Raw genomic sequence first — 19637 nt, forward strand, 5'->3', positions numbered from 1 at the left:
GCTACATGTAGTTCATTGATGCTTATTTTCGCAGGAGCTTTATCCATCAAGAGCAGGATCGCGAAAAAATAGTCTCAAAGAAAATAAATAGCTAAATAAACAGATATAAAAGACGGTGACGCGAAACTCAACACTCCGTCAGAAGAAGTTAAGGAAAAAAGTCAATTCTCCAAACACCTGTTTTATCAAAATGAACATCACAATGCAATTAGTACCAACTGAACGTCATTCTAGATAGAATAAATATAGGAAAATCATATATTTTGAACTGCGGTATTTGATACGTATGATGCACGATCCTCGTAGTAGATAGCGCTATTTAAGCAATAGCGAAAATCAGACCTGAAAAAAATCAGGCCCGTACGGGACTCGAACCACTGACCTGTGCGATACTAGTGCAGCGCTCTTACCAATTGAGCTAACACTTTCACGGGTTCATTACGAATCAACTTAACGGCCTGCTCTCAGTTGGCTTGTTAGCTCAATTGGTAAGAGCGCTGCACTGGTATCGCAGAGGTCAGTGGTTCGAGTCCCGTACAGGCCTGATTTTTTTCAGGTCTGATTTTCGCTATTGCTTAAATAGCGCTATCTACTGCGAGGATCGTGCATCATACGTATGAACATCATTCCTTTGGCACAGTAAGAGACGTTTCAATTTTAAAGTAGACTAATAAACGAGAGGCCAAGTCTCAGTTTGAAGGTTAATTAAGACTAATGAGAAATCACTTCTAGGAGGAAACTCGCCACTTTTCAGTATGAGCTTTTGTTTTGATGTATTGTTCACATGCATTTTCCACACTTATTTAAACAGATTTAATGGAAGTCGGTAATTTTCAAATTCAATAATATGTCACAATAATAGCTAAGCATTGATTGTATTACCACTATCAATCCCCCAATATTTGGATGGAACACCTGCAATGAAAACTATGTGACGTACTAAAAAAAAACCCCTTAACTCAATGTCCATCACCCATTCAGTAGGAAACTGCCCTTCTAGCTAAGTACCTTCCTCGAAGTAATTTCTCCGTGGCGCTGAAAGTTTTCTGGGTTTATCTGCCATTAGCCACAGGTAAGGAAGATCTCTCTTTTTTATTGGTCAACATGACTTAATTTTTTCCTTTTTTCCATCGCCAATCTACACTTAAAATTGCGTTGTCTGAGTATTTGATCCTCTAAGTAAATACATGGGAGGCGTTTTCAAACATCTAATGGAATAAACCTTTTTCGAAATTCACAAGGTATCTAATATGTATCTGTAATCAAACCTTTCCAAAGATAAATTTAGAGTTTTTTCCGACATGAAACATCCCAATTTCGGTTCAGTTTGGGCATTTGTTCAGTTACAGCTGACGTATGTAAATGAGTCGAAGATTACAGCAGATGTGAATTCAGTAAGTTTTCTACTAGTATAAAACTTATCGAAACGTCTTAGCATTGGTCTGCTTTTGTGCAAAATTTCGTTATCTTTGATCCCGAACTCGCTTCAGTTTTGCGAATTTTGTGCTGTTGCATTTTGTGACAACTGAGTCATGTATGTAAACGAGTCTAAGATCTTGGCGGACGCAAAGTCAATCATCCCTCCTTCATCCTTCATCATCATCCATCATCATTCTCTTTCCTTTAATGGTCATCTTTAATCTTTAAATGATCCTGCATTGTTATATCTTTCCTCCATTTTACTTCTCTCTTCATCCTCCATCCTTCATATATCATATCCTTCATTGATCGTTCTTTATCCTCTATCCTGCATTGTTAAGCCTTCCCAATTGTTTTTTCTACTTAATCCTTTATCCTTCATCATTCATTGATCATCTTCCGTCTTTGATCCTGCATCGTTTATACTTCCTCCATATTTCTTCCACCTCCATCCTTTATTAATCATCTTTCATCTTTGATTCTGCTTCATTTATCCTTCCTTCATTTTTCTTCCTTCCTCATCCTTCATAAATTATCTTCTATCATTGATCCTGCTTCATTTATCCTTTATTGGTCATCTATTACCCTCTATCTTAGATCATTTACTTTTCCCTTTATTTTTCTTCCTTCTTCGTCCTTTATCCCTTACGCCTTGTATTTCACTTGACATATTTGGTCTACTGTTTGTTTCAGAGGATCACTTTATACTTGGAATCAGTTTTGAACACCTCGTCCTTCTACTTTTGCACAGCCCTTTGCTCATTAAAACTTGACGCGTGAGCTATGGTCGAGGCATGGACTATTGTGCTTTGGACCGCACTCCTGGTACTAATCGTAGTTAATATTGTGGGAAACTCCCTTGTTTGCTGGATTATAAAGAAAAATAAAGAGATGAGGTACAATAGTGTAGTTATTAACAAGTCTGCTTTGAATTTTCTTCTTGGTTCTGGCCTGATGTTCCTTTTCTCATGGCCACATTCATTCCCCAGGACCCATTTGAATTACTTAATTGTCAACCTGGCCGTAGCAGACATGATGTTCGCGATTTTTGTGGTACCACTCTTCATTGTCAAGATTGCTGGTGTCCATCCGGATGGGATAGGTGGCTTAGTTCTATGCAAACTTGTGACAGGAGGAAGTTTTTCATGGTTTGGAGCCGCTTCCTCGGTTGTCACACTCGTTGCCATCGCCTTTGAACGATACAATGCCGTGTTATATCCATTCAACAACAGAGGAGCATTTACCAAGTTTAAATTGAAGGTATTTAATTGCATCTTTAGAAATTAAAGATAATTAAGGATGGAGGTGTCTTAGTATACTGTACTATACGCAAGCCATTTTTGTTTTTCTTGGATTTTAGACATTTTTAAAAGTCCTATGAGGCTCAAAAGTTTGAATTTCCAGTGTTTGCCTTATTTACGAAAATCCCTCATGCATTCTACGAGCTTTTATTTGGTTTTCACGTTCATAAATAAGAAACACAATTATTTGTTCAGTTGAGATACAGATGATTAACAGCACAGTGATTACGAATTTTCACCTCATGATGAAATTTGCAATATGAAATTTTGCTCTTTTGGACTTTTGAATTGCGCTGCCAATGGAAAAATCTTTTCCATAAGGGCTACAGCCGCACGCTACAATTTGAAATACAAAATTCGCTAAAAGTAAGTAAGTAACCGAACGCCAGAGAACATGGAACTTAAAAGAAAGCACAGGAATATTGCCACACGCGAACGGAGGAAGGCTATCATGGAATACTGGTTCGCCAAATCAGAGGAGCTGAAATCCAAGCCAAGGGAGTTTTACAACGCCTTTAGGCCATTTATTAATAGCAAAACTAAGGAGTCCACCTTAATCAGCTTAAAAACAGAAGAGGGCATCATTGTAAAAGATCAATGCGAGGTAGCTAAGCAATTAGTGAACTATTTCACCACAGCTGCTGTTAGCATTATAGGAGATAGTGCTATCTACATCACATAAGAGAACCATGACAACCATGGCAGCGTTAAAGCTCTAAGGGAAACATACCTAGGAACGCACTTCGAGTTCAATCGTGTCAGCAAGGATCAAGTGCAAAAGGCGCTTGAAAATATCAACCCCTATAAGTCCTGTCGGTGGGACCCCGGAGCACCGCCTAAACTCCTTAAGAACGTGGCCTGTGGAATTGTCCCACCGCTAATTACTCTCTACAACAGCTGTATCGAGCTGGGGCGATGCCTTGTGCGTGAGAATGGGAGAGTGGACGCCAGTGTTTAAAAAAGGTGATAGACAACTGGCGAAGAACTATCGTCCCATCACGTCCCTTGTTACCGTAAATAAGACATTTGAGCATATGCTCAGTAAGCAAATCACCGGGCACTATGATCGAACTCTCTATCAGAGAATTACAGCGTATAGAAGACATCATAGCTGTCAGACCACTCTAATTAGACTCGTGGAAGACTGGAAATCAGCTATTGACAGAAAGGAACTGATGTACATAATGTCTACTAACTTGAGTAAAGCCTTTGACTCTCTTAGCCATTCTCTAATCGTAAAGAAACTAGAAGCCTATGGCATTGGACAAAATTCTCTCAGCCTTCTTACATCATACTTTGACAATAGGCTCAATAGCGTGAAAATAAAAGGCGTGACAAGTGACTGGAAAAGGATGGTGCTTGGCTGCCCGCAAGGCTCGTCCTTTGGCCCCCTTCTGTGAATTTGTTCCAAAACGATATGTCATTCCATACAAATAATGCTAATTTGAGCATGTATGCCGACGACCATCAGATGTATGTCATGGGGAAGCAGCATGACGTTGTCGTGGCAAAGTATCAAGATACATGGAGAGAAAGCTCTATCCTGGCACAAGAACAACGATCTCTCAACGAACCCAGAACAGTTCTAGCTATTAACGATCAACCCGAGAAAAGTTGACAAAGACAACGATAATCAAATTTTTTCTTTCGACGGTCATACTATTAAGAGAATAGGGGAAATACCGCTTTTAGGAGTTCAAATCGATGAAAAATTGAGTTTACTAGTCATATCAGTGATCTATGCTCTAAGGCCAGTCAAAAAGTAGGGGTCCTAGTGCGGCTACGCAATTTGATACCCTGTAATGCTAAAGAATCACTTTACAGTTTTTAAATTCTGCCCCATCTAACCTACTGTCATCTAGTATGGCACTTTTGTAAAACATCAGATCGGAGAAAGCTTGAGCGGATTCAGGAGCGAGCACTTAGGGCGGTGTACAACACTAGATCAGCGTCCTATCAAGAACTGCTAAGTCGCGCTAAACCACCGACGTTGTACAATCGGCGCCTACAAGACATTGCCACTTTGATGTTTAAAGTTAAGCCCAGTCTCGTACCCGAGAATATTTCTGACCTATTTAACATAAAGAACACTCAGTATAATTTACGGAAGAGTGACTTTGAACTGCCAAGATTCGAAACTGTAAGATTTGGTAGGAATTCTATTAAATATATGGGACCTCTTATCTGGTCGAAGTTACCAAGACACCTAAGAACGATAGAGACTCAGTCTAACTTCGTTCAAGAAGAACATAAGAAAAGTCGACCGTTCAACTCTCGTTGAAATTTAAAACTTAACTAAAGAACTTTATAATCTTTTTAATCATCTACTGTAAATGACTATTATCTACATATGTAAATGTATTTGACTTTTAAATTTTTTAGTGTCCCCCATTAGCTTATAGCTAACAACATAGAGTTGTTAAAGTTTTTCATTCATTCATTCATTCATTCATTTCATTCATTCAAGTAAGTAAGTAAACGAATAAATGGTAGGAGATGTACGGTGGCCAATTAGGGACAGCGCTACAAACTAAAAAAAAACCCAAAGTACAAAAATATACTACTGCAAACTAAATCAAATATACTACGAATAAAATTAAACTATTAACGTCAGTGAAAAATCAAATGCACTTCTACACAATAAAGTGAAGCGCTACACACCGAATTAAAAAAAGTTAACCGCACACTGCAAATGAAAGCACAACGCACACCCCAAATCAAGGGAAAAAAAACTCACTGCAAACAAAAACTAAGGCACGCTGCAAATGAAAGGGACTTAATCTATGCGTGCGCATTTGCGCGTCAAGGCCTGAGACCGAGTCGCAAGCGCGCTTTTTTATCAAATCAAAACAAAATGGCGTCCATCATACATACATACATACATACATAAACTTTATTATCCTCGGATTTTAGATTAGCTTATAAGCTAGTATCTCCGATCCTAATTACTACTTTAAAATTACAGCAAGAACAGGTTAAAAGATGAAAATAATTCATAATATAATAATATAATATTCGTTAATATAATAATGTGATATAAATGTAATATTAACAGAAATTGTGCGCTGACAGTTTGCTCTTAAATTCGCTATAGTCTACAGTTTTTCTAAAGTGGCCAGGGAGGGAGTTCCAATACTTAACAGATGAATAGCTAAAAGAATTTAGACCGCATGTGGTTGTAAACGGCTTAGGAAGTGATAAAATATTCGTGCCCCTTAGGGAGTAAGCAGTAGATCTTAGCTTGATTAGTTGTTTCAGATAGCACGGATATTTACCAAGATGGAGACAGTTGAATATACAAATCATCATATTTTGTATCCTCCTGTTGGCTAAACCACACACACCTGCCTTGTCTAAAAGATCATCGTAGTTCGAGTCCCAGTCCTTTAAAACAAATCTTAAAATACGTCTATTTAAGGTGTCCAGTTTAACAGAGTCCTCTGAGTTACAAAAGTGCCATATCATTGAACAGTAGTGAAAATGTGGTAACATAAACGTTTTATAAAGGCGAAGCATAATTTCGGTAGAAATAAGTTTGCCAAATCTTTTGAGGACACTGAACTGATTATTTATTTTTTTACATACAGAGGATATGTGTTCCTTGAAGTTAAGTTCATTATCAAGAATTATTCCAAAAAGTGTTAGGCATCTTGTGGTTGAGAAGGAGAAAGGGTAATCGGTTTTGCCAAGAACCATCCCTTGGTGTTTAGCGGGGTTGGCTTTCATCCCATTGTCTTCGAACCATTTGTTTGCTATTTGTACATCATGATTGATCCGCTGTTCCAAGGCTACTGGGTCTACGTCAGATGTGTGCAGTTGGCAGTCATCAGCATATGTGTTTAGTTTTACAGACTTTATGTGAAAGTTGAGGTCATTGAGGAACATGTTGAAAAACATGGCTCCCAGGACGCTGCCTTGGGGCACACCACGCTTCACGCTCATCCAATCCGAATAAGTATCGCCAATTTTCACTCGTTGGCAGAATCTTTTACCAGTCGCGGTGGTATTCTGTCATGACCACCGGTTTTGCGGGAGTTGATTTTGAGTAACAACGCTTCGACGTCCATCGAAGACTTGAGCATCTCGAGCGAATACGAAACGGCTGACACAACTTTAAACGACGACTTACCTCGTGGGTCTGAGCGAGATTTAATTGAATATTACTTTTACAGAGGTCTTACGTATAGGCATATTACTCTGATGTTGGAAAAGCAACATAGTATTTTTATGAATCAGCGAACTCTCAAGCGAAATATTATGCTGAAAGATTATGGACTTAAGAGACGTGAAACGGTAGATGAGGAGCTCAAGGAACGCGTCAGGGATCTTATTTTACAAGAAATATGCACTGTTCCTGATAGCCTCAATGGCTACAGGACTATGTGGCATGTCTTACGCTTAAGACACCGGATTAATGTTCCTCGGCGATTAGTAGAGTCACTCTTAATTAGAGAGGTTGATCCTAGAGGAGTGGAACACAGAGAGAGCCGTTGTCTTCAGCGCAGAACGTATGTGTCACCTGGACCCAACTTTTGCTGGCACATGGACGGTTACGATAAACTGAAGCCTTTTGGCTTTTCTATTCACGGCTGTGTAGACGGCTTTAGTCGTAGAATTCTTTGGCATGAGGTGCAACGATCGAACAAAAATCCAAGGTCTGTTGTAAGCTATTTTATAAAGCACGTCAAAGCAGCACATGGATGCCCAGTGCGTGTATACACTGACCCTGGCACTGAAAATGGTCTGGTTGCTGGAATACAGTGCTATTTGAGAGGTGAGGGATTGGATGAATACGCAGGATCAAAGTCCCACAAATACGTATCAAGCCCTAAGAATCAGCGTATTGAATGTCAATGGTCACATTACAGGAAACAACGTTTAAGTTGGTGGATCGACTTCTTTAATGACCTTCACGAGTCTGACATTCTTGATCTGACTAGTGACTTGCAGAAAGAGGCAATTTGGTTTTGTTTTGCTGATTTGCTGCAGACTGATCTGAATAAGGTAAAGGAATACTGGAACAGTCACCGGATCAGGAAGTCAAAGCATGCCATTGTATCCGGTGTTCCTGACATGATGTACTTCCTGCCAGAGGATTTTGGACACACCGACTGCTTGGTTTCAATATCGCCACACAAGTTCACAGAAATAGAAAATAGGTTTGAAGGGTTTGATGTTGAGGATGATGAGTGCAACTCAGTTTTCCATGAGTATTTTCAACATGTCATAGACAATAATGGCTTGTCCAACCCCACAAGCATTCATGAAGCTGGAGTCCTTTTGAGAAGCTTACTAAGTTTGCAGAAGGTGAACTCTAAATTTCTTTCCTTTTGGGAGCTAGTAAATCACTTCCACAAGGGGAGTCCTGTGTATAATGGCAGGAGGCATTAACTGTACTTCATGCATTTCTATCACATGTAGCCAAACTTTAATATAATTTTCTCGCACATAGAAACAGTAAAAGGTGAGGCCAGCCTCTTGGGTGGCATATGGGTATCATTCCTCTGTCCAATTGTTATGAAAGCAAATTGGTGTGCGTTTACTTGTGCCAATGTGTTACTTGTTTGAGATATACTGTGAATATTGAACCAAACCATCTCCAATGACAAATGTTTGTCTTCCAAAGAAACAGGCAGCTAAAATCACTTAATTTTAATAATATATTTTTTCACCCAATAGCGCTAGTTAACAGCAGTATATTTGACTGAAAATAGCTTTTACTGACATTTTTTAATGGTTTTTTGTCTCTCCAAGATGTTTTCACTGGTTACAAGTTACAGAGTTTCAACAATGTTTCTTGGTGGCACAATACCATTAATTAATAAAGTCCCAGTTTCCTCGGTGGTGGGACTTGGCAGCCATGTTTTATTGTTTTAAAGTTGTACAAGCACTTATTAAATGAGGTCGCCAGTACAGACTGAGTGCAGTCATCTAATAAGCTCTTCCAAAGGTCTTTTCATGTTTTATTGTAGTGTCCATGTTAAATTTAAAATCACTGAAAGTGGTCATATGAGCAACAGGTAACTGTACCCAAAGGGCACAAGTAGAAACGGTGGGGAAGCAAATTTGGTGGTCATTGCTGCAGTGCATAAACCTTACTGTTATGGCAAAACTGTTCTTCTCAGTAGGTACAATTGGCATTGTAGTTTTTCCAGTAAGAAACTGAAAAATTTCTGTAACACCACCAGTGCTGTTGGTAGACTCGCTCACTGTGCAATAAGAAAAAAAATATCTGTATTGGTTTAAATAGGCTCATACATGTTACTCACAGTTGTCTTCTCTTTCTTCAACATATCAGTTCTATTGAAGTAAGCCATTACAGCTGTTTCCTGTAGTTTCCTTGTTGATCCAGGCTCTGAGTATTCAGCTGTTAATGAGTTCATCAAAAATGTAGACATCACCTGCATACAAACGAGACCATTTAGTCAGTCCATTAACTTTGAGGATTTAGTTGAGAAATCAATTAGCATGCACTGTAATATAGTAATTACGTATATGAGAACGATCCTTCGCAGTAAAGCACTATTTGAGCAATAGTGAAAATCAGACCTGAAAAAAATTTCAGGCCTGTACGGGATTCGAACCACTGACCTCTGCGATACTAGTGCAGCGCTCTACCAATTGAGCTAACAAGCCAACTGGGAGCAGGCCATCAAATTAATTCGATATAAACCCGTAGATGATAAATCAAACAACAACAAACATATGAAACATATGTGTGAACTGTATACGTCTCATAACCGCATTTCACACATATGTTTCATATGTTTGTTGTTGTTTAATATAGTAATTAATTTAAACACAGAAATTAAACATTGTGACTCTTTTTCACCAAAGACTCGCACATCAATTAACTGAAATGCTTTTCTCATGGCAAACCATTCTCATCTTAGAGAGAAACATACAAAGCAGAAATGATGAAAGGAAGGATTGAACCAGGAATGTCGGAAAAGTTTACAAGGGTACTAAATGATAAGGCACATATTATCCGGAAAACTCTTACAGTATAATCCTCTCCTGGCACAAAGAGTTTCTCCATGAGTGATGGGTATTCTTCCATCATGGCCAGGCACCCGTGCAGCCTAAGTCCTTCCCTCATTTGGTCTAGTTCAGCTTTCACCCTCATAATTGTGTTTTGAAGTGTTATAATCCTGAAAAGAGAAAAAAATATCATCCCTAGATGTGGTAAGTCTTGCGGTTAGTTGAGTAAGAACAGTTAGATCATCAGCATTTAGTTTCATATACATGTCAGATCATTGAATTAAAGCATACATGTTATCATTATATCCAATGCTCTTCAAGATTCCCCTCACTGGTTGCATCTTGGTATTGATCCCATAATGTAACACAGACAAAATGTTCTATATAATTATAGATTAATCCATGCAAAAACTTGAGGAAAGTTTGGGACAATCATAACTTTTAGCCACAGCAAATCAAAGCTGACAAAAGACACAAAATGCAACAGCTCTAAACAACACAACAATAAAACACATCTTGGGATACTGTACTGGTCTGTACCTTACAATAGTGTCTTTTTTCTCTAAGGAAATTGTGGATGTAAAGCCAGTATTCATTATCACATCCATGTTTGTGTCTTCTTGGAAAATGGCTTGCAGTTCCTCTTTACTGTTCACTTCTTTTACCTGGTGACATAATTATCATTCTCAGAATTGGTTTAATACATGTATTTAAGGAGGTTCAAAACAGTTTTCAGTACTTTCTAGCTCTTATACTCTGAAGGGTCAGTGCTATAAGCATTAATGTTATCAGTCTTGCTTGGAGATTCTTTTGCTAAATCATAAGGTGATATAAAGGCATATAACAATAATTATTGCTATCCTCATTGAAATGATCAATTGAAATGTGGAACTTTCTTGTTCAGTTATTACAAGACATATTATTACCCTTTTCACTAAAGTCCTGATGTCTGGATTAGCAATGTCATCATCTATTAGTGATATGGCTGTGACATCGGGAGTACACAGATAGTGGTATACCCAGTTGGCTAAAAAGGCAAGCGGTGGACCCTCCTGGAGAATTGACATAACCATAACTTGCCCAACAACTTTGAAGGAGCCATTCTCCACAGCCTCAACATGAGGTGCAGGTGACAGACCACTAAGTTGAATGCCCTCAAATAGGTTGGTCTGAATTCCACTTATAAATGCTGCAGAAGACAATGTTAAAAAAGATTTGAGGGGAATAGATTTCAAATCATGGGAGTTGTACACTTATAAAGGGAAGAGATGTAATTTTTTCAGTCCTATTTGTATCTTTACAATAACTGAGTTGCGGCCATTCATAATGAGTTTTCCCTTATGTTACACTGACCAGAAAACAACCTTCACTGGCCTGTCACTGTCAATGGCAATAATAATAAACTGCAACTATGATTACAATAATGCTTTTCATGCAAAAGTACTTTCAGCTAGTCACTTCCAATGCAACCTGGAGCAGTACATCATTATTAGTAGATCATTCGTGTTGAAAAGGTTAGGAAAGACTTTCAGGTACAGCTGTAGCCCATTTCATAGAAGTTTCTGTTTATCAAAAGATGGTAGGGGGTGGCACCCTCCCTAAAGTTCTTGGACATCCACATTTCAGATCCTGGTTTAGAGCCTGATATCTTACCAGATAAAAACTCCTCTCGGAGCCCTCCAGTGTCTATCCCTGACTCTCCAAAGAACTGCACTGTCAAGAGGCCCAACAAACTTTTTTTTCCGTCATAGCTGCCTAATGCCATCCACCAAAAGATCCTGCCTGCTTACTCTAACTTCACATTGCTCATGCTGCTTTACTCTCTTGTACAGCATGCTTAAGATATCATCAAGGCTGAGGGAAAAAAATTGCACAAAATGTTATTCTGATGTAATTTGCTTAATTTACTCAGATCAGTATCACAAGGTAACTGAGCTGATTAAAAATAATTTGTAACTTCACAAGGTTGGTTGGCACTTAAGTTTGAGAATGGAAGAAAAGAAATGATACAAATAAAGCGGAAGAAGTAAGAGAATGTCTTAATTCATAAAAAAAGACTTTGAGAAATCCTGGGAGGGGTAAAGACATTTTCTGGAACCATGCAAATGAACGTCCAAGGTTCAATATGTTTGTTCTCACAGGTGAGGTGGTATCTCAACTCCCCTCCCTTTCTCCTGGTTTGGATTACATACCTACAAATGCCATCAATTGGTTCTATGTTTGAGTCAGCTGTTAAAAGTTTTTCAGCAGCTTCGTTCCTTGAGCTGGTATTTTCAAGGGCTTGGGCAATTTCTTCCTCAGAGTTACTTGGGAAGGTTTCTTTTAAAGCTTCTATATCACTTGCTTCTATAGCAAAATCATTTAAATAGCATTGTCACATCAACTCAGGGCTGTATGTTTGATCACTTCAGGTTATCATTGCTAGTTCTTGGATTTTATCCACCTTATTCAACATCCCGTTGCTCCTGGCAGTCGGCCTTGATGAGAGAGCAAACAAGTGCGCACAGCTCTTCCCAAAAGAGTGGATGGCAAAGGCGACGAGCTGGTCGTGGTTTCTTCTTCCAGCGTTTTCCACTGCTTTGATGGCCTTTCTGTACTGTAGAGTCGTGTACAACTTGTGGATCAAGGGTAAAGACCAAGATCAGCTGACGCAGCAGCAAATGGTAACAGTTAAATAAATCATATATTTTGACCTGCAGATGATATCAGTGAAGTAGAGAAACGATGTTTCCAAGTAAGCTGCATTTACAAGAGTTAGAGACAAAGAAGCCTAAAGATATCCAGGCTTCGACGCAATTCGAACCGGTGCTTTCCAGATGCCAGCTGGTCATTTTTACCAACTGAGCTACAAAGCCAAATGTTGGCGGCTTAGCAAATTTAAGTAGTTAATATACCTGCAGCAATAGCAGTCTGAGAAGCTTTACCTCATGTCGTTAGCCACGTGGCGAGTTTGTATAGCTTCCACAAAATGAAGCAGATTTCACCCCAACATCTCCACTTTGTTACCCTTTTCCCCTTTTACTTTCACTTTAATTTTCCTCTTTTGTTTGGGTTAAGAAGAAGGGAAGGACGATATGAATTTTGCACATCTACGACCGTACACATGTTTATTGAACAATGTTATCTCTCGCGTCGGAAATGTGTAACCAAATTATCTTTGTTTTATTTACAGGTTGTGATAAGAGTGAGAAAGCGGGTCACTTTGATGGTGGTTACTGTCAGTGCTATATTTGGCATATGTTGGTGCACAGCTGGTACCATTTACATTGTGTCGTACACTGCCTATGCATCCGTGGACTATAACACGGCCGTTTTGCCTATTTCTTTCCTAACCGTTATGTTCAACTCTACCGTCAACCCGTTTACCTACGCTCTGTTAAACCAACAATTCAGAAGCAAGATGAAGATGATAATCTTTCCTGCTTGTTTCTCCTTATCCACGGTCCAACCTAGTGTCGGCGGAGAGTCAGGCAGTACCTAGACCACGACAACGCAATCTGGGGCTTTGCGTCATTTCTTGTCAACGGCGTTTTAAAAACATGATACCCTTAGTGAGCACACTGTCATTGCACTTCCCTCTAAATTCCATTTTAAGTATCCAAACTTTTGAAGAGTCAGTCAAGCTCAGTACAAAAGTCATTGTTTCTTTTTTAGATCTACACGCAACCTTTATGCACTTATTGAAACACCCTGCCGATCCATCAAATTCTGATCTTACACTAGGGTCCGGCATCTTTTCAACGATCCCTCAGAATCGAATATGCCAAGATGCTGATTGTCGAGTACTTTTGCCCATGTGTCTTGTGGTTGCCCATCGATACCACATATGCACACTTTCGCATGCGTGCAATGCGCGCCGCTGACTACATAAATAATTTGCTCGCGGAAGTTGGTCATCAAGACGGGAAATTTCGTGAGTGTACACATCAGCCGTATTAATATTTAAGGTTCCCAGCCTAACTGCATTGAGGCTTCACACTCACATCTTAAAATTATTGTTACTGCAGCCACCAGGGCCGGCTGAGAGCTTGTCTTCCTACATGTAATAATTATTGTAGCTTACGTTTGACAAGCTTCTCACTCTTGATTTGTTTTGTTATGCAGCAAAAGAGATGTAAAGCGCCGAGAAACCATTGTTATATCAGAATATAAAGAGACCGTTTCGCGTAAAAATACAGTTTGAACCGATTACAGATGCCACGTGTATTTCATTGATGCTTACATTCGCAGTAGCGTTAACCATCAAAAACAGAATTGCGATAAATTGTTTCAAAACAATTAAATAGATCGATAAACATCACTCCTTCGGAAGAAATTAAGGAAAAAAGCTAGTTCTCCGATCCAAACACCTGTTTTATCAAAATGAACATTACAATGTAATTAATACCGATTGAACGTCATTCCTTTGGCGCAGAAAGACACGCATCAATTTTAAAGTAGAATACAAAATGAGAGGCCAAGTTTCAGTTAGCAGGTTAATTTAGATAGATGAGAAATCACTTCTAAAAGAAAGCTTACCAGTATTTAGTGTGAGCTTTTGTTTTAATGTACTGCACACGTGCATTTTTCACACTTATTTTGACAGATTTAACAAGTTTCGGTAATTTTCAAGTTGACTATTATGTCGCATTATTACACGACTTGGGAAGTCAGAGGGCCAATAACTAAAATCAACCAATCAAAATGCTCTATTGCCGGACAATATTCTCTCAGTATTGGACCGGGCACTGTCCCGAATGGTCCTGAATGGTCCCGAATGATACCGCACTTGTGTCCCTTTGAACCTCAGTCGTGTAATAAATCTCTTATTAACCAAGCTTGCTCGGGACCGTGCTGGAAGAATATCGGCCCTCGGTCTTTTTTATACGGACCTCGCTGCGCTCGGTCCGTACTGTCAAGACCTCGGGCCGATATTCTCCCAGTACGGCCCTCGCGCTTGGTTAATAAGATATATGTAGTAGCTAAGTATTGATGATATTACTACTTTTAATCTCCCAATATTTGGATGGAACACCTGCAGTGAAAATAATGTGACGTACTAAGAAAAGCCGCTTAACTCAATGTTCATTACCCATTCAGTAGCAAACTGTCCTTTTAGGTAAGTAACCTCTTCGAAGTAATTTCTCTGTGACACTGAAAGTTTGTCTGGGTTTATCTGCCATTAGCCACAGGTAAGGAAAGTTTCTCTCTTGATTATTGGTCAACATGACTTCATTATTTATTTCTTTTCCATCACCAGAATACACTTAAAATTGCGTTGTCTGAGTATTGATCCTCTAAGAAAATACATGGAGGGCGTTTTTCATCATTTAATGGAATACTAAGCCTTTTTCGAATTCGCTGAGTATCTAATTTGTAATCAAACTTTTCCGAAGATAAATTTGAAGTTTTTTCCGACATAAAGCATCCCAATTTCGGTTTAGTTTTACCCATTTGTACTGTTGCAGTTGACGGATGCAAATGAGTCAAAGATCACAGCAGATGCGAATTCAGCTTCAGTTTTCTACTCGTACAAAACAGAAAAAATTCAACATTTGTCTGCTTTTCTGTAAGATTTCTTTATCTTTGATCCCGAATCCGGTTGGTTTGCAAATTTTGTACTGTTGCATTTTGAGACAAACATACTAAGTATGTAAATGAGTCTAAGATCTGGCAGGGGCGAAGTCAATCATCCTTCATTAGTTATTCCTTTCCCATTTTTATTTCATCTTTCAACTTTTATCCTGTCATCTTTCATCTTTTACTGATCCTACGCTGTTTATCTTTCGTCCATTTTCGTTCTCCCTTTATCCTCCATCCTTCCTTGATCATTCTTTATCCTCTATCCTGCATTGTTGATCTTTTCCACAATTTTTCCAACTTCAACCTTCATCTTTCGTCCTTCATTGATCATCTTTCGTCTTTGATCTTGCATCGTTTATTTTCCTTCCGTTTTCTTCCTACTTCATCATCTTCCATCCTTTATACTTTATCCTGCATCGTTTATCCTTCCTCCATTTTTATTCCGTCTTCATCCTTCTTTGGTCATCTTTGATCCTGCTTCATTTCTCTTTTCTCCATTTTTCTTCCTACCTCTTCCTTATAGAACCCATTATCCTCAATCCTACATCATTTACCCTTCTCTTTATTTCCCTTTCTCCTTCATCCTTTATCTCTTACCCCTCCTATTTTACACGACATACTTTGTTTGCTGTTTTTTCTGTGGATTACTTTCTACTTGATAGATCGATATCTTGGACCACTTTTATGGAACAAACTGAAAAAAAAAACGTCACTGAAATTAGTAGCCTTTCTAGGTTTAAGCTTCATATTAGGCGTAAGGATCTTACTGAACTGATAAATGGTAACAATTGTCCCGCGTGCGTAATTTGTACCTCTTAGGCTATATAATCTATAGATTATTTCTTATCATTAATTAGGTTATTCATTTACGTTGTGTCTCCAATTAGCGTCAGCTAAATACATTGACACATGAATAAAGTTTGTCATCATCATCATCATCACTTGAAATCAGTTTTGACACCGCTTCCTTACACTTTAGCACAGGCCTTCGGACATTTGAACTTGACGCCTGAGTGTTGGTCGAAGCAGGGAGCATTTCGCTTTGGACCGTACTCCTGGCATTAATCGTAATTAATATTGTGGGAAACTCCCTTGTTTGCTGGATTATAAAGAAAAATTAAGAGATGAGGTACAGTAGTGTCGTTATTAACAAGACTGATCTGAGATTTCTTCTTGGTTTTGGCCTGATGTTCCTTTTCTTATGGCCACATTCATTCCACAGGACCCATTTGAATTACTTAATCGTCAACCTAGCTGTAGCAGACATGATGTACGCAGTTTTTATGGCACCAGTGTTCCTTGTCAAGATTGCTGGTGTCCATCCGGATGGGATAGGTGGCTTAGTTCTATGCAAACTTGTGACAGGAGGAAATTTGTCATGGTTTGGAGCTGCTTCCTCGATTGTCACACTCGTTGCCATCGCCTTTGAACGATACAATGCCGTGTTATATCCATTCAACAACATAGGAGCATTTACCAAGTTTAAATTGAAGGTATGTAATTGCATCTTTAGAAGTTATGGTTAATTAAGGAAGGAAGTCCAGACATCCTTTCTAGCAGACTGTTCTATAGGCAAGCCACTTTTGTCTTTCCAATTTTTTTTCTTAGTAATATAATGTCGTGTGTTCTTAAAACAACCCATTTTGTCGAGAGAATCGGGAAAACCACTTCTCATGCGATGGACACTATGCGCATAGTATGACATCTGTGATGTTGCATGAATGTTTTTGGGCCCTCAAACATAAGCATGTGTAGACTTTCAGTCAAGAGCTCATACGTTTGAAATGTAAGACGTTCTTGAGCGTATTATTGTTGATTACTAACCTAGGCTCTATGGGAGAAGTTTGAGGCTTAATTTTATAGTAGAAGGAATGATAAAGGCCGTTCATGAAATTTTTCTGTATCGGACTTTTGAATTGCGTGGCAATAAAAAGATGTTTTCCTTAAGAGGCAACGCCACACACTACATTTCGATATGCAAAACCCGCTAAATGAGCTTAAGTAAGTAAACGAATAACTAATAGAAGATACATTTTGATAGATGCAACTACACGAATTAAAGTAACCTTGTTGCACGTATTTGCAAACAGGTGATCATTGCCAGTTCTTGGATTTTTTCCACCTTATTCAACATCCCGTTGTTCCTGGCAGTCGGCCTTGATGAGAGAGCAAACAAGTGCGCACAGCTCTTCCCAAAAGAGTGGATGGCAAAGGCGACGAGCTGGTCGTGGTTTCTTCTTCCAGCTTTTTCCACTGCGCTAATGGCCTTTCTGTACTGTAGAGTCGTGTACAATTTGTGGATCAAGGATAAAGACCAAGATCAGCTGACGCAGCAGCAAATGGTAATAGTTAAATAAATCAGATATTTTGACCTGCAAATAATATCAGTAAAGTAAAGATAGCAGTGGATCGAGTAGAAGTGGAGGGCGATCTGAGTTTTGCACATTTACGATCATAGACCTGTATATTGAACAATGTTATCTATCGCGTCGGAAATGTGTAACCAAAATATATATTTTATTTTTATATTTACAGGTTGTGATAAGGGTGAGAAAGCGAATCGCTTTGATGGTGGTTACTGTCAGTGCTATATTTGGCATATGTTGGTGCACAGGTGGTACCATTTACATTGTGTCGTACACTGCCTATGCATCCATGGACTATAACACGGTCGTTTTACCTATTTCTTACCTAACCGTCATGTTCAACTCTGCCACCAACCCGTTTACCTACGCTCTGTTAAACCAACAATTCAGAAGCAAGATGAAGATGATATTTTTTCCTGCTTGTTTCTTCTCATCCACGGTCCAACCCAGTGCAGTCAGGCAGTACCGAGACCACAACAGCGCATCGTGTCACCGGTGTGGTCACCAAGGCTATCATGTTTAACAACACATCGTTAACTCGAATTGAGCCAAGGCTCCAATAAGCTGAACGTACTGGAAATCGATCCAATCAAGGCTCAGAAGCAGCGTGGTCAAGCGTTAGGCATGTGCAAATGGGTCAAGTTTGGTGGGCTACACACCCATGCTACAATGATTTTAAAGGCCAGCGCAAAAAACAACCTTCATCCCGAAAATTTGCATAGAAAATTGAAATGTACATAGAAATCTGCGAAGGGAAACGAAAGTATTAAAAGGAAAACTAGAGATTTTTTAACAGAAATATCTTCGCATTAGGTATATCATTTAGCCTTTTCAAAATAGTCATGTCCTTTTAATAAATGTGCTGTGTCATGCGCTTTTAAAATATGGTACTAGGTATCATAAAGCGGTCCATCGGAACTAATAGCCAGTACGTGTTTTTGCAGCTCTATAAATCAGGTCAGGTCAGGTCAGGCCCATACTGGAGTATGCGGCTCCTTTTTGGAGTCCGTATTTGATTAAGGATATCACGGCTCTAGAAACGGTTCAACGAAGAGCTTCGCGACTAGCTTTAAGGCACAAACGAGGCGAAATGAATTACGAACACCGTTGTAGCTTACTAAAATGGCAAACACTAGAAAAGCGGAGAGAATTTCTATCTCTGGTTCAATGTTATAAGATAGTTTTTGGTATTGATCACCTCTCTTTCCCAGATTTCTTTGTGTTTGCCAATAAGCGTACAAGAGCTAACCACGACTATAAACTTTACCTGAAAGGAGCGGTTTGTAATTGTTACAAATATTGTTTCTTCATTCGCATTGTGGGGAAATGGAATAGCTTGCCAGGATACATTGTCCACGCCGAATCATTGTCTGTTATTAAGAGTAGACTTAAAACTTATTTGAATAATTTTTGAATTTTTATTGAATTTGTAGCCTTTAAATTTTATCTTTTGTATGTTTTTAGTAAGGGAAATTGTTTTTATACAGGGCTAACCTCACGATTTTCCCTTTTCAGGATGTATTTTTTACATTTGCGTTCTAGCTTCCTGAATAAATGTTATGTTATGCTATGTTTAAAACAACGTGACTTATCAGCTTGTGTGGATCTATACAACTCCTCTTAGATAATTAGGTTCTGAAGGCCCTGAAGTCAATCTTGTTCTTTGTGGTCTTCTAGACGGCAAACGTTTTTCTACTCCTTTGGGATTAGAAGAGAACGAGATTTCCTAAAAGTAAGATGTCGGGCCACAGCATAGGCGCATGCGCAGACGTTTGAGCGTTTACATAAATCTTCTTAATGCATTTCTTGCCCATTTGTGTAGTTTGCATTGTAATTGCAATACAACTTAAATGTTGGTCAATCTAATAAAACAGATATCATTTAATCAACTGTAATTTAGTGATTCGTATGATGCAGATTTTTGCTTGGCTGAAAAGTTTCTTACAGAGTAAAGCAAAGTGTTTTTCTTTTTTCCAATGCAGGCCGCGGTGCAAGTTTTTTAAAGAGT

The 19637-nt window shown here is 38.9% G+C and overlaps 4 protein-coding genes across 6 annotated transcripts; 3 read left to right on the forward strand and 1 right to left on the reverse strand.

The window, feature by feature from the left end:
• Window positions 1–2202: 2202 nt before the first annotated feature.
• Window positions 2203–13897, forward strand: LOC111342817 (pyroglutamylated RF-amide peptide receptor-like). Its single transcript, XM_088763077.1, has 4 exons — window positions 2203–2315; window positions 2409–2679; window positions 12113–12364; window positions 12874–13897. The coding sequence occupies exons 1-4, from the start codon at window positions 2203–2205 to the stop codon at window positions 13180–13182; spliced, it is 945 nt and encodes a 314-aa protein (XP_088619203.1). The 3' UTR covers window positions 13183–13897.
• LOC111342816 (uncharacterized) lies at window positions 7003–8635 on the forward strand. The gene has a single exon (XM_022949936.2). The coding sequence runs from the start codon at window positions 7101–7103 to the stop codon at window positions 8109–8111; it is 1011 nt and encodes a 336-aa protein (XP_022805671.2). The 5' UTR covers window positions 7003–7100; the 3' UTR covers window positions 8112–8635.
• LOC111342835 (G2/M phase-specific E3 ubiquitin-protein ligase) lies at window positions 8824–12116 on the reverse strand. Of its 3 annotated transcripts, XM_088724550.1 has the most exons (7): window positions 11894–12092; window positions 11355–11555; window positions 10628–10890; window positions 10242–10366; window positions 9724–9871; window positions 9041–9121; window positions 8912–8929 (listed from the first exon to the last, which is right to left on the reverse strand). In XM_088724550.1, the coding sequence occupies exons 2-7, from the start codon at window positions 11464–11466 to the stop codon at window positions 8927–8929; spliced, it is 732 nt and encodes a 243-aa protein (XP_088580676.1). In that variant the 5' UTR covers window positions 11467–11555; window positions 11894–12092; the 3' UTR covers window positions 8912–8926. The 3 variants fall into 3 exon arrangements, with proteins under 3 accessions (XP_088580674.1, XP_088580676.1, XP_088580675.1); XM_088724548.1 differs by lacking the exon at window positions 11894–12092 and having other exon boundaries at window positions 8824–9121; window positions 11355–11685; XM_088724549.1 differs by lacking the exons at window positions 8912–8929; window positions 9041–9121 and having other exon boundaries at window positions 9595–9871; window positions 11894–12116.
• Window positions 13898–16528: 2631 nt separating the features above from the next.
• Window positions 16529–18152, forward strand: LOC111342818 (pyroglutamylated RF-amide peptide receptor-like). Its single transcript, XM_022949938.1, has 3 exons — window positions 16529–16756; window positions 17354–17605; window positions 17799–18152. The coding sequence occupies exons 1-3, from the start codon at window positions 16529–16531 to the stop codon at window positions 18150–18152; spliced, it is 834 nt and encodes a 277-aa protein (XP_022805673.1).
• The last annotated feature ends 1485 nt before the right edge of the window (window positions 18153–19637 follow it).

This window comes from Stylophora pistillata, chromosome 6 (genome assembly GCF_964205215.1).
Source record: "Stylophora pistillata chromosome 6, jaStyPist1.2, whole genome shotgun sequence".
Lineage (NCBI taxonomy): Eukaryota > Metazoa > Cnidaria > Anthozoa > Scleractinia > Pocilloporidae > Stylophora > Stylophora pistillata.

What these genes read in the sequence shown, in the direction of transcription:
- LOC111342817 (XM_088763077.1), top strand. Translation starts at nt 2,203, where the DNA reads ATGGTCGAGGCATGGACTATTGTGCTTTGGACCGCACTCCTGGTACTA. An exon ending in TTACCAAGTTTAAATTGAAG is followed by an intron (nt 2,680 to 12,112) that starts GTATTTAATTGC and finishes TGATCACTTCAG; the next exon opens with GTTATCATTGCTAGTTCTTG. An exon ending in AGCTGACGCAGCAGCAAATG is followed by an intron (nt 12,365 to 12,873) that starts GTAACAGTTAAA and finishes TTTTATTTACAG; the next exon opens with GTTGTGATAAGAGTGAGAAA.
- LOC111342818 (XM_022949938.1), top strand. Translation starts at nt 16,529, where the DNA reads ATGATGTACGCAGTTTTTATGGCACCAGTGTTCCTTGTCAAGATTGCT. An exon ending in TTACCAAGTTTAAATTGAAG is followed by an intron (nt 16,757 to 17,353) that starts GTATGTAATTGC and finishes ATTTGCAAACAG; the next exon opens with GTGATCATTGCCAGTTCTTG. An exon ending in AGCTGACGCAGCAGCAAATG is followed by an intron (nt 17,606 to 17,798) that starts GTAATAGTTAAA and finishes TTATATTTACAG; the next exon opens with GTTGTGATAAGGGTGAGAAA.
- LOC111342816 (XM_022949936.2), top strand. Translation starts at nt 7,101, where the DNA reads ATGTGGCATGTCTTACGCTTAAGACACCGGATTAATGTTCCTCGGCGA.
- LOC111342835 (XM_088724548.1), bottom strand. Translation starts at nt 11,466, where the DNA reads ATGGCATTAGGCAGCTATGACGGAAAAAAAAGTTTGTTGGGCCTCTTG. An exon ending in CCGAGAGGAGTTTTTATCTG is followed by an intron (nt 10,891 to 11,354) that starts GTAAGATATCAG and finishes TGTCTTCTGCAG; the next exon opens with CATTTATAAGTGGAATTCAG. An exon ending in TCAGGACTTTAGTGAAAAGG is followed by an intron (nt 10,367 to 10,627) that starts GTAATAATATGT and finishes TTATGTCACCAG; the next exon opens with GTAAAAGAAGTGAACAGTAA.